We start from the raw sequence: 11,294 nt of genomic DNA, 5'->3' as shown, positions 1-11,294 counted from the left end.
ACAGAATATATATATATATATATATATATATATATATATATTTATATATGTGTGTATATATACACATACTCATACGTGTGTATTTATATATACACACACATAATCATACTAAATGGACCCACTAGGTCTCCTAGTCTACAAAACATGTTTTTGTATATGTTTTGTAGGCTGGGCCTATGTCGTTGGCTACAGAGCCAAGAGAATGACTTAGAGGCATGGCATTATGAAGAAAGCAGCCTGTCAGTTTCCTTGGAGGCAAAGCTAGCTGCAATTTAGAGACCTGGATAACAATTTAATCTAGACTATTACTTTCATAGGAGCTGGTGATACCTTCTACTTACTGATATTCAGAAATGGGCCAGTGAACTAGGGACCAAATTTCACTGATGTCCTTAGTTCAAATCAAACCAGTAGGCAAAGAATTGGTTTATGGTTCAAAATGGCTTTTTTCAAAATGTTCACAGCTTTTCAAGTTCAAGTTAAATAAAACAACACAGTGGTTCCTGAGTTCCAAACATTCATTGTGTGTAACACTGCTGAGTTTGACCTGATGTCCTAGATGAAAACATTTAGCTTTTTATGATGTCTGGTAATGCTGCAGTTTTACTCAATTGTACTTTCAGGTAATAATATTTATTTATCTATGTGTTTATACAGCAGTTCATATTCTGTTGAATGTGATGGTGAAACTAACCCTTCCTTTACAGCTGGGGCAGCACAGAGTCGTGACCAAGTGAATCCATTTCATAGATGTAACATTGGACTGCACTTTCCAGAGGGTCTACAGCATCCACATGGGTTCCTTACCGTGTCATACAACTTCATATGTCCATACAACATCCATGTACCTCACTGAAATACAGCCCCTCACCATGGCTGACATTCCACCCATGTATCTCTACGTCACCAAAATATAAGGGCTCTGTGTACAACTGGACAGGTCATCGTGGCAAAATAAACGGAGTAGCTCCAGTTATTTTGGTGACAAATGGCTAACGAACCCATGTTTTTCCTGTAGAGGAAAATTCCAGTAACTAGTTGCCATTTTGCTATTAGTTAATTGTTTGAATCCAGAAAAAAAAAAAGATGTTCGCTATCTAGCAGTTGCAACGTTGAAATAAAAATTCAGGTTTGTAAAAAAAAAAAAAAGTGCAGTTACAATCTACATGATCAAGATTAATTCCCAAATATTGTGGTGCATGTGCTCTTCAAGAGTTCCCGCAGACCTAGGAGACCGAGACAGTTGCATATTGATGGATCTAGGTCTTTAAAATAAGGATCATTGGTGTCTTATTTAAAAAGTACAAATTGTCTTGTAAAAAAAACATTCTTTCTAAATATTCATGGGCTTATACGTTCACATTGTGAACTTGAGACAGTCAACATGTTGCTCAGTGTTCATTTGGGTAAAAACTACTGTTTTTAACAAAGAATGCTGAAAGAGGGAGTAGTAACAGGAAGTAGAAACCCAACCCATTTTTCTTGTCAGAATATTTTGTAAGAGCCATTGGAATGGCCTTTGACTCTGGGTATGTCTTTTTGGTCACCGACTTATGTGACCAAATTGAAGCTTTGTCAGCTCCTAGTTTGTCATCAACGATCATTTACCTAAATATATTTAAAGTATACCTAAAGAAAAAAAAAATGTTTTCTCCATCTAAGTCTCTGTACGGAGATCTCCCTTCACTTCCTGTCGTTTAGACTCAACAGGAAGTGAAAACATATCTATCCATTGTAGGGAATATCCCTACTTAGACAGCTGTCTTGGGAACAAGTGTCTCCACTAAAAGATTTCCCCTCTCTGCCTGTTCTGGTGGAAACCCAAAATTTTGTATCTACCCTCACGTTCATTCCTGGTGATCAGGACAATTAGAGGGAGCTAACGGGGATACAGACAGCAAAACAAAAATTGACAAAGGATCTAACCTTTCACAACGCCATCTACATTTAAAAAAAGTTTTGCCTTTAGTTATTCTTTAAATGTTATTGTTATTTTACATAGGCCAAGAAATGTTTTAGGTTTAGCAGCTCCATACAAAGGCAGTACCATAGGAACATGTTTACATTTACAGAAACCTTACATAAAATCTAAATCTTGCTTAATTGCTTAATAAGTCTACATGTGTTTTTGTAGTCTAATTTGGTTAAAAAAAAACACTTCACAATGAAGACTATAGCAAAGCATTTTCTTTATCAAAACAAAACTAGATAATATCTATTCCAGGATTTATTTTTGTTGGCCAGAACAATGGCTAGATCTTTAAATGAGACATTTATAATAATAGGTGACCTAGATTCCATTTAATTTTTATACCATGTAAAAAAAAAGATACATGTGTTGCACTTGTCTGCATAAGTAGACACCAAACTTTGCATCTCTCAAGAGCTTCAAGCTCCTCAAACATATTTGGGGCAACAGTACTTTGGATGAAAAAAAAGTAAAAATGATCAAAATATAGATCAAGATATGAGCATCGATCAGGAAAATGATTTTGGCTTTTGCTGCAAGTAACAGAATTAATCCAAACATTAGTTATTAGTGTCTGGTCTCTCGTAAATTCTCTCCTTCAGTAAGGACAGAAGTCTGCTGGCAAGTAGCACTAGACCTTCGGGAGCACCACAATTTTCACTTGCCAACCTTCTAGAAAGCCCCTGCTCCCTTTGTTAACGTAGAGGGACCTTTCCGTACTTGTTACGTGTGCCTTTCACTATGTGCCGACTCTATTGTGAAAAACACTCTTACAATCTGAGACCTCTCTACAGGTGGGAACAACAGAGGGCAAAAGTCTGTCTCGGTACTAGAAGGAAGGCAAGTTGAAAAGACCTATTTGTTTAAGCAAAAATTTGGATTTGGGATAATACATGGAGCAAAAATCTAGACATTCCACGCTGATCCATCCCGCTTTCTCCCTCATTTGTGCATGCCTACTTATAAGGAAAATGACAGATCCCAAAATGTATCCCATATATGGTGCACCATCACCAGTGGAATACATTTTTGTTATATCCTTTACTGGGTATAACAGAGCGATCCTCATCTTTTCTTTTCTCTCCCACCTTTTATGAGTTCACAACATTTTCTTATGCAATGTCAAGAAACGCAGATGCTTCTCTTATTTTATTTGCTGTTTATTTTTTAAATTATTTTTTATTTTATATTGGTTTTTTTTTGCTTTTGAAAAAAATATACGCTTTGCGCCAATGCACCATTAAAAATTTTGAATACATTTTTTACAGAAAATTCATACAATGGCCGCTTTCTAATGCAGTCTTCTATCTTTCTTGTGACATAGACTCCAGCTTACAGACCTTAGCTGTCCAGTTAGCCCTTTCAGCCCCAGGAAGAGGCCTAAACATACACACTTTTGCAATGGCCAGAGCCGACCCTGGCCTTAGACGGTCACCACATTCTAAAGACTGTCGAAAACAATGACATTAAAGATCAGAGTGAAGTTATATAATTTGGATGGGAAGACAAAGTAATAGTTGTTTTCCTAAATTAGAAAATATGTAGTTAGACTTGTAGGTGCCCAAGGACCAGTTTATTGGTGACAGCGACAGAGTTTTTGGAAACTAGCAAAAACTTGGAATTATTTTTGAACTTGCGGTGACCACTCTTTACTTGGCCCTATCAACATGTTAAGAACTGAGGCTACACATGGAAGCATATGAATTAGACCTTAGTCATTAGCATGGCCCACCATTTGTCCTGTAGCTAACTCAGTAACCCATACTTAGAAGCCTCATTAGATATGGCCACCAAAACCACTTGTCCCTATGGACTCTATTCAGTTGAGAAGTAGTTGAAGGAGAGGCACATTAGGTATCTAATTGCTTATACATATTCATTTTAGGATAGAAAAAGTGGTAGAGCAGAACCTGACCCTAAAAAGAAAGCCTCTTTTAGGTCCATCACCTCCACCCTGGCCTCCAGCTTCAAGAGACGTAGGTCCTCCAAAGACACGGTAAGGAAGAAGAATTGAGCTTTCTCTCTCTCTCCTTCTCTCCCTCCTTTTTCTCTCTCTTGCTTGCTCTTTCTCTTTATTGCTTACTCTCATTTTCTTCTCCTCTTTACACCCTTGGCTATTTCTTTCCCTTTTTCTTACATTCTCTACCTCTATTTCTTCTACTTTCTTCTGCCATTCCATTGGTTGCCAAACGCCCATTCAGAAGCTGCACATTTTACATGCAGTGCATCCCAGCCCCATGTTTCGTCAACAGTCAGTCATCAAATGTTAACAAATTGAACTTTCTAAACTTTGAACATGGAGCCAGTCTCTAAATTATTTTTTGTTAGCACTGATGCCGCTAAATTCATTTTTCCTCTTTTTTTTTCCAATACCGTTTATTGGTGCCAATCTTTAACAACAAGACTTTTTTTGTTGTTTTTTTTGAGTGTTTTTCCTGTTTGTTGTTGTATGCCTTCTGGATACACTGTATTTTATTTTGGCAAAGATTCACATCACTAAGAGTCATGTTTGTGTCACAAGTATGTGTACTTTTTTGTTTGTGATGACAGCATTTTGCTAAGGAGAACCCCCACCCCCACTCTCCACCCTCACGATTTCCCGTAACTCTCAACCCCTACAAGATATGTTCCATCAATTCCAAATGCAACAATTTGCTTTACTGATATCCTGACAAAAAAAAGGAAAAAAAAATATTTTTTGAATATGCTAATACCAATATAGAGCTATGATTATCGACTGTCAAACTGTTTGTTAGTGACTCCCACTGTTGTTTTTCAATGTGTGAGTTTGTTTAGGTTAGATTTGTTTCTAGAACAACTGTGGAAAAAATATATGTGGATGTACCATGTTCTAGGTTTGTATACTGTCACAATGTAATCACCTTGTATAAACATACATACATCTATAGGATCGGAGAGCAGAGCTAGACACATAATTAGCATCTTAAGATTTCCTAGAGCTAGCATCAGCTGACACGGGTAACAGACGTAGGCCTTGTTTATTTAATCTATGACGAGCAATGGTCCTGATCCATCAAGACGTGAGAGGAGTACAAAAGTTGCTGCTCTTATACTTTGTTTTATGTGTTACTTCAGCTATAATTTGGCCGCATAGACACTTAAATCTTAATTTATATATGTGAAACTTTGATATGCACTGGCTAGTTCTCTGCTCCTGTTCTTTCGATTTAAAATAGTTAGGTAAGAAAATATACCATTTACCAAAGCTCTTTTAGTGTAACAGTTTTGAGCTAAAGAGGTGGAAACATTTAAACATTTTGTGATACATGAATTCTCTCATACATAAGAGAGTAAGCTAATTAGGGCACCCATCATACAAAGCATACTTATAATCTATTGCCTAGTACAAAAATAAGGATTTCAGTACAATGACTAGTATACAGTATACAAAGCAGGCTTTCACTTTGATACCTAATATACAAACAAAGCTTTTATCGTGATAGAAGATATAAGAGCAGTTTCCTGCCTGGTAGTTGTATATAATAGGCTTCTAATTTCATGACTAGTATATAAGGAAAAATTCTAGTATATGAAGGATACAGAACAGGATTTTTAGGTGGAATGGCTATGATATAATTCAGATCTGGGGGTCAAATGCTTGTATGGTGCAAACTACATGCCCAGGGGCAGCATACAATGAATTAAATTCTAAATAAATTAATCAGAGATAGTATGATGGCAAAATTATAGAACAGATCAATATTGTGCCTGCCAGCTAACACAATATAAAGCTCTTCATCATAATGGTAGTTCTCCAGGCTAATTGGTACCTAAACTGATTTTTCAGGTACCATCTGACTCTAACAACTAGGGACAATATTGGCACTGGAAGCACCTATTATTCTGTATTAAAACTGCTCATGCACATATAGGCACAGTAATTAATGTGTCTTTAATAATAGGGAAAGCAATATTGGGCAGCATTGACTGTTTAATTGCGCTGCCTTGTCAAATTTATCTGAAAAGTGAAGCTGATCTAAAAAACATATAATAGCAAACAATGCCCATTTGGTTCCCTGCTTTAGTTTCACCATGTTGTTCCCCGGGAAGGCAATGTCAGGGCTGCAGTAAAACAGTAATAAGGGCAACCTGACGCTCTGGTACAAATGGAAACAATAAATATTTCCGTATGTTTTCACCATCTCTCTCTTTATATGTAAAAATAAAAAATTAAGTTACAAAGGGAAAAATGATGGTGTTTTTTTAAAGAGACCCACCCATGGCTGGACTTCATGCAAATATAGGGATATTCAGTCTTAAAGCTCCATTGAATACTCACTTTCAATTAGCTAAATACATTCCAGGTGTATCAGAACATAAGTTGCACACAGTCTAAAGGTGCCCATACACTTTGTAAAGTACTTAAAAAAACGTACGATCTGCCCATCTTGGACAGGCAGATCGTACCTGCGATCATAGCAAGCCCGCCCCCCTGAGGAGCGGGCTTCCGATGACTGCAATGCTGAACGGGCAGTGTGCGCGTGCGCACACCGGCCCGTTTGGCAGTGATCTCTCGATCATGTTAAAAACCAGCCGAAAATCGTACGATTCTCGGCTGGTTTTCCAACATGCTCGATATACAAACGACGTGCGACCGTATATTAGAAACGGTCGCACGCCTTCCATACACTGCACGATTCTCGTACGATCATGGGATTTCCCGCGATTCTCGTAGGAGAATCGTGCAGTGTTTGGGCACCTTTAAGCTGGCCATACACCTTACAATTATCTGCAGATTTTCTGTGGTCAGATGGAAAAGGTGCAACAGATTCCTCCATCTACACTTAACTGTGTGGATGGAGTAATCTCCACCTGGGCCAATCTGTTGCACTTATTCCATCTGACCACAGAAAATCTGCAGATAATTGTAAGGTGTATGGGCACCTTTACAGTTACAGTAAAGGTGCTACAGCCTAAGTAGAAAAAGACAGTGTTCTGCCAGCTGCATAGTGGCATCCCTGCTGTCTGTGTGGAAGCAGTAATCTCTCTGCAGTGGTCCAACATACCTGCTGACGAGTAAGAGCTAGAGCTCTCCAATCGGTAGGAAACATGAGCATTGCAGAACTATAGGTCTGCCTTCAGTATGGGGGGTGTCAGACCTCTGCAGAGAGACCACTGGCTCCACAGAGAGAGCAAGGGTCCCACTCTGCAGCATGCTGGCTGGACAGAGGCTTCACTACTCAGGATGCTGCAGCTTTAGAAAGAAAACAAGCTGTAAGACTTTGCACAACTTTTGTTTTGATGCACCTGAAATGTATTAAGCTGATTCAAACTGAAGGCTCAATTGGGCTTAAAATTATAACTGTGTAGAGCTACAGATAAATTACAATTATTTGCCCCTATATTTAGCTTTGATTTGTCTGAGCCAAGACCATAGCTTGAGCGTCAGGGATTAAAGGTCAGTCAGATTTATTTAAAGGCCCATTCACACTTGTGTGTTGCAGCAACACATGCTAAAACACGCATTGCCACAATATACCTACCATGTGTGTAGTGTGTTGCGGTGGCATTCATTGCGAATGAATGGCAGTAGAGCCCAACACAATGCAAAGTGCTTTGTGGTACATTGTGTTCTATAAATGGGTCATGCTTTGGCACCCCTATTATACTGAATGGGCTGCCATAACGCAGCCACATTAACCCTTGCCATAACACGCATTAACATGTGTGCATTAACAGACTGAGATGGAACACCTAAGCGTGAATGAGACAAGACTGTCTTGTTCTAGTGACCGATTCCCTATATAAATACTCTGAAAGTTTATGTAACTGAGGGGTAGTTTGCTAACACAGCAGCAGATACATTTTTAAGCATCTTCTATATACCAGAGCTGCGTTTCACACACTGCAGACAACATAATGTACACAGAGATCAGAGACCCTGACAGTGAACCTTTATTCTCAGCTCGCTGATATTTCTCATTCCTTTATCCGGAGAGAATTCCCCACTGTGACTGCTTAACAATAGAAAGCTGCCGCAGATGTTGCTTTTCTCTCCGCCTTGTAACTCTGTGCCAAATACCAGCATGTAGGCACTACAGGAGCACACCGGCTGCATGATAAAGCTGACAAAAGCAGTTGACAAACATAGAAGCTGTGTTTCATTGAAGGTCTCCTTCTCCTAAATGTAATTTTGGGTATTGGACTAATGCCCAGAGGGTGAATCACTGACCAACTTCTATCTTTTGGAGACTCCTGTAATGAGATTCCACCGCAGTATTTTGTCCCTCCACCTGCTCCAAGCTAAATATTTTAGTGTATTTTGGATCTGTCATCTGAAAGACTACACTAGTTCCCTGAGTCTTGATGCTGGTTTGCTGGCAATGGAGCAAGCAGATCAGGCTGGGATGTCAATCAGCATCTCAGAATAGTGCTGTGATTGTGCTCATTGGGCAATGATGTGCTGTTCTAGTAAAGGGAGTCATTACTGACTTACTCATTTTGCAGAGCATGCATCATCAACCCTGCCCATGTAGGGCAACCGATTCCCTTTAATGGTGGCCCCATCAGCAGCACATATTTACCTTCTCTTCTTGCCTCAAGGCTCCATTCACCGATATGACGCTAATAAAAAAATACCTGTTATTTCCAGGTATGAAGAAAGTGTGACTCATTTCCCTTTCTCCCTTGTAAAAGTACTGATGCTTGGTGATTGGCTGACTAGTACCAACACTGTCATAAGGGGGTGGGAGAGAGTCCTCTCTCCCCTTTTGGTGGCCAAATGGAGCAGCAGGGTAAAGCAAAGGGAAAGTGGGTATGGGCAGCTGAACCGAAATAATAGAGGCCTTTATCAGGACTTTACAACATTTTTGTATATATAGTATGTGTTTACCAACACATTTCTCCCACCTCACTATGACTATACTATTTGGCATCAAAGATAGGATATATTTGGGCCAGAAATAATTTTTTATTGATGCATGCTTACTGTTTGGCTGAATCAGTCTAAATCTCTTGGGGAATCTAGCAATGAGTTGTCCAAAATAAATAAGGCCAATAGTGAGAAAGCGAGACCTTCTTGTAATTGCTGCAGGTAGGTATATCTGGGAAGTGCTGCAGTGCTCTGCAGGAATAACTGAAAGATATAAGAAAGCACAGCATGACTTGAATTTGCTGACGTTGGCTGACTGACCCTGTATTAGTAACTTAACTGAAGAGGTACAGACACTAAACAATAAGCCTAAAGCTTCCGAACCACTTGATATAGCTTTGATAGCGGTGAATAGGAGACAAAGGATAAGGCATGCTATAAAAGTTTCCTTAAGTTACCTGACATTGTAAGAAATATTGGCTGAGCCATGTGACTACATTTTGGTTGGTACACGATGGAGCTCAACACCAGGCGAGCTGGAAGGAGCATACAGAGCAATACATTAATGTTCCATAGAATAGATAACTGTGCATCCTCTACTATATGGAATACATCTCACTAGTGCATATTTTCTCTGCATGCTCACTCTACTGCCAGATACCCTCTCCTAGATGGGAAATTGTGATTCACCTAATGGATTAAATTGTTTCATTGTTCATTCTGGTGCATTTAGTGCCTTGGTTAGATCCATAGCTCACTTTCAAAGGGCCGGTGTGGATGCAAACCACAGGATCTGCCCCAAAGATTAAAGAGAACAGGGATAAAAGATTGTGCAGGGTTTCAAGTGTAAGTGTTACAAATAAAAATATAGCTATCATAACTATTGAGGTGTTACCGATAGCCTACAAAGATTCTGAAATGTTGATCTGAAATATGGGTGGTACATGGGAAAGCTTTTCAGGGTAGTACCCCACCAACAGCAGTTTCAAACTTCTAATCCTATAGAGCAGGACACACAACACATATGTCTCAAGTCTTCGAAGATATTCTAGTTGGTTCACAGTGTGATCCAATGTGTGTCCTGTATAATGTTATCAATGTACCAAATGTTGTTAGTAAACAGCAGCCAGTAACCCAGCTGCCTATATAACTGGCCCAACATATTGTCATTTTTCCAGACATTAAAATCTGCTGAATGAACAGAAGCTGCAGAGGCAGAGTCCAGCCTTGGCTCCAGTCGATCCTCACCTTTCCTCTCTGTGTATTTTATATTTTACAGCAATACCATCCCACCGACATCACTGGTCAGCTTAATCTATCCGACCCTTCTGTTAGCACTGTGGTGTAATACAGAGAAGAGAGACATTGGGACTGTTATGGCTTGGTGGATGGTATAAAATGGACCTAAGGGCAGCGCGTTTCGCATTTATGGGACTGGTAAGGAGGAGGTCAGAAACATAAAGAACTCTGGGACTGCATGTATTTTTCCACCTAACCTCTCCCTCTGCTCACCAAACCAAGCTGAATTAATGGATTTTACCCTTCAACATCTCGCTGGAGAGAGTAGAACTGAAGTTTTGTTCCCACTTTACAAATTTGCCTTCCCCTTCACCCTGTTAACTTACTTTCATTTCTGTGTTTTTATTTTAGAATTTTTTTATTTATTTATGTATTTATTTATTTTGAAACCTGATTTTTTTTAAACATTTGAATATTATGAATTAGTATTTTGCTGCTATAGAAGAGGCATTATTGTACACTCTGCTCTTGTTGCATCACCTATTTTTATTTCTTCATCATCACAGCTCTTTGGGTCAGCTGAGGTTTAGATGTAATGCTCAAATGAATTTTCTTTTCATTCCTATATTTTGTTCATTTATCTATTCATTTCCTTTTAAGTGCATCTTAAGTGTCAGGCAGAACATTCTTTTGTAGCAAATGCTTAAAGTTAATTTGTTTGGGTTTTTTTAAGTTTTGTGTAGCATGTCGCTGTTTCTCAAGTGAGGAGATTTTAGCGCCTCTTCCTGTTCGGGTGACACTCTGTAACTCCTGACTCGTAGGGGCTGTTTTATAATATGTTCATATTGTATTACTGCCACTTGATGGAGCCAAAAAGCAATAGAAATTCCTGTGCTCCTTGGCTCCAACTAGTGGCAGTAATGTGCTATGAACGTGTGCTATATGTTGTGTGAACACATTATAAATCAGACCTATAGTGTGACACTGGGAATGAAAATAAGAGGACATCTCCCCTATGGAGAAGCAGAGAGTGATATAAATCTGTCCCAAATTCTAACCCTTCCTCAGTCTACAAAAAAGGGGGTTAATTGCTGTTTTTATTTAATTGGAATAAACTCACTCTCAGTTTCCCAGTGACAGATACAGTGGTGAACAGACAGAAATAAAAGTCATGTGTGGTGACATGTGTGGATGACATTGGACTTAGAAATTCTTCATGGTTTGAAGACAGCTCGGTTTGAGGGTTTCTTATCT

At 39.0% G+C, this 11,294-nt stretch overlaps 1 protein-coding gene across 10 annotated transcripts in view; it reads left to right on the top strand.

The window, feature by feature from the left end:
• The window catches only part of GRIN1 (glutamate ionotropic receptor NMDA type subunit 1), a 69,934-nt gene extending 59,460 nt beyond the window's left edge, over positions 1-10,474 (top strand). For 2 of the 10 annotated variants that reach the window (XM_018567280.1, XM_018567279.1), the window contains one exon: positions 10,081-10,164. Coding sequence is in view for 8 of the 10 variants with exons in the window: in XM_018567270.1 (XP_018422772.1) it covers positions 3,855-3,965; positions 10,081-10,149 (180 nt within the window). In the remaining 2 variants the exon portion in view is untranslated. The other 8 variants (XM_018567270.1, XM_018567273.1, XM_018567271.1 and 5 more) reach the window with 8 other exon arrangements.
• The last annotated feature ends 820 nt before the right edge of the window (positions 10,475-11,294 follow it).

Source organism: Nanorana parkeri, unplaced genomic scaffold, assembly GCF_000935625.1.
Source record: "Nanorana parkeri isolate BGI_ZX_2015 unplaced genomic scaffold, ASM93562v1 scaffold1026, whole genome shotgun sequence".
Classification (NCBI taxonomy): domain Eukaryota; kingdom Metazoa; phylum Chordata; class Amphibia; order Anura; family Dicroglossidae; genus Nanorana; species Nanorana parkeri.
The sequence above is the reverse complement of the archived record's forward strand: the minus strand, read 5'-3'. Positions and strand labels throughout refer to the sequence as shown.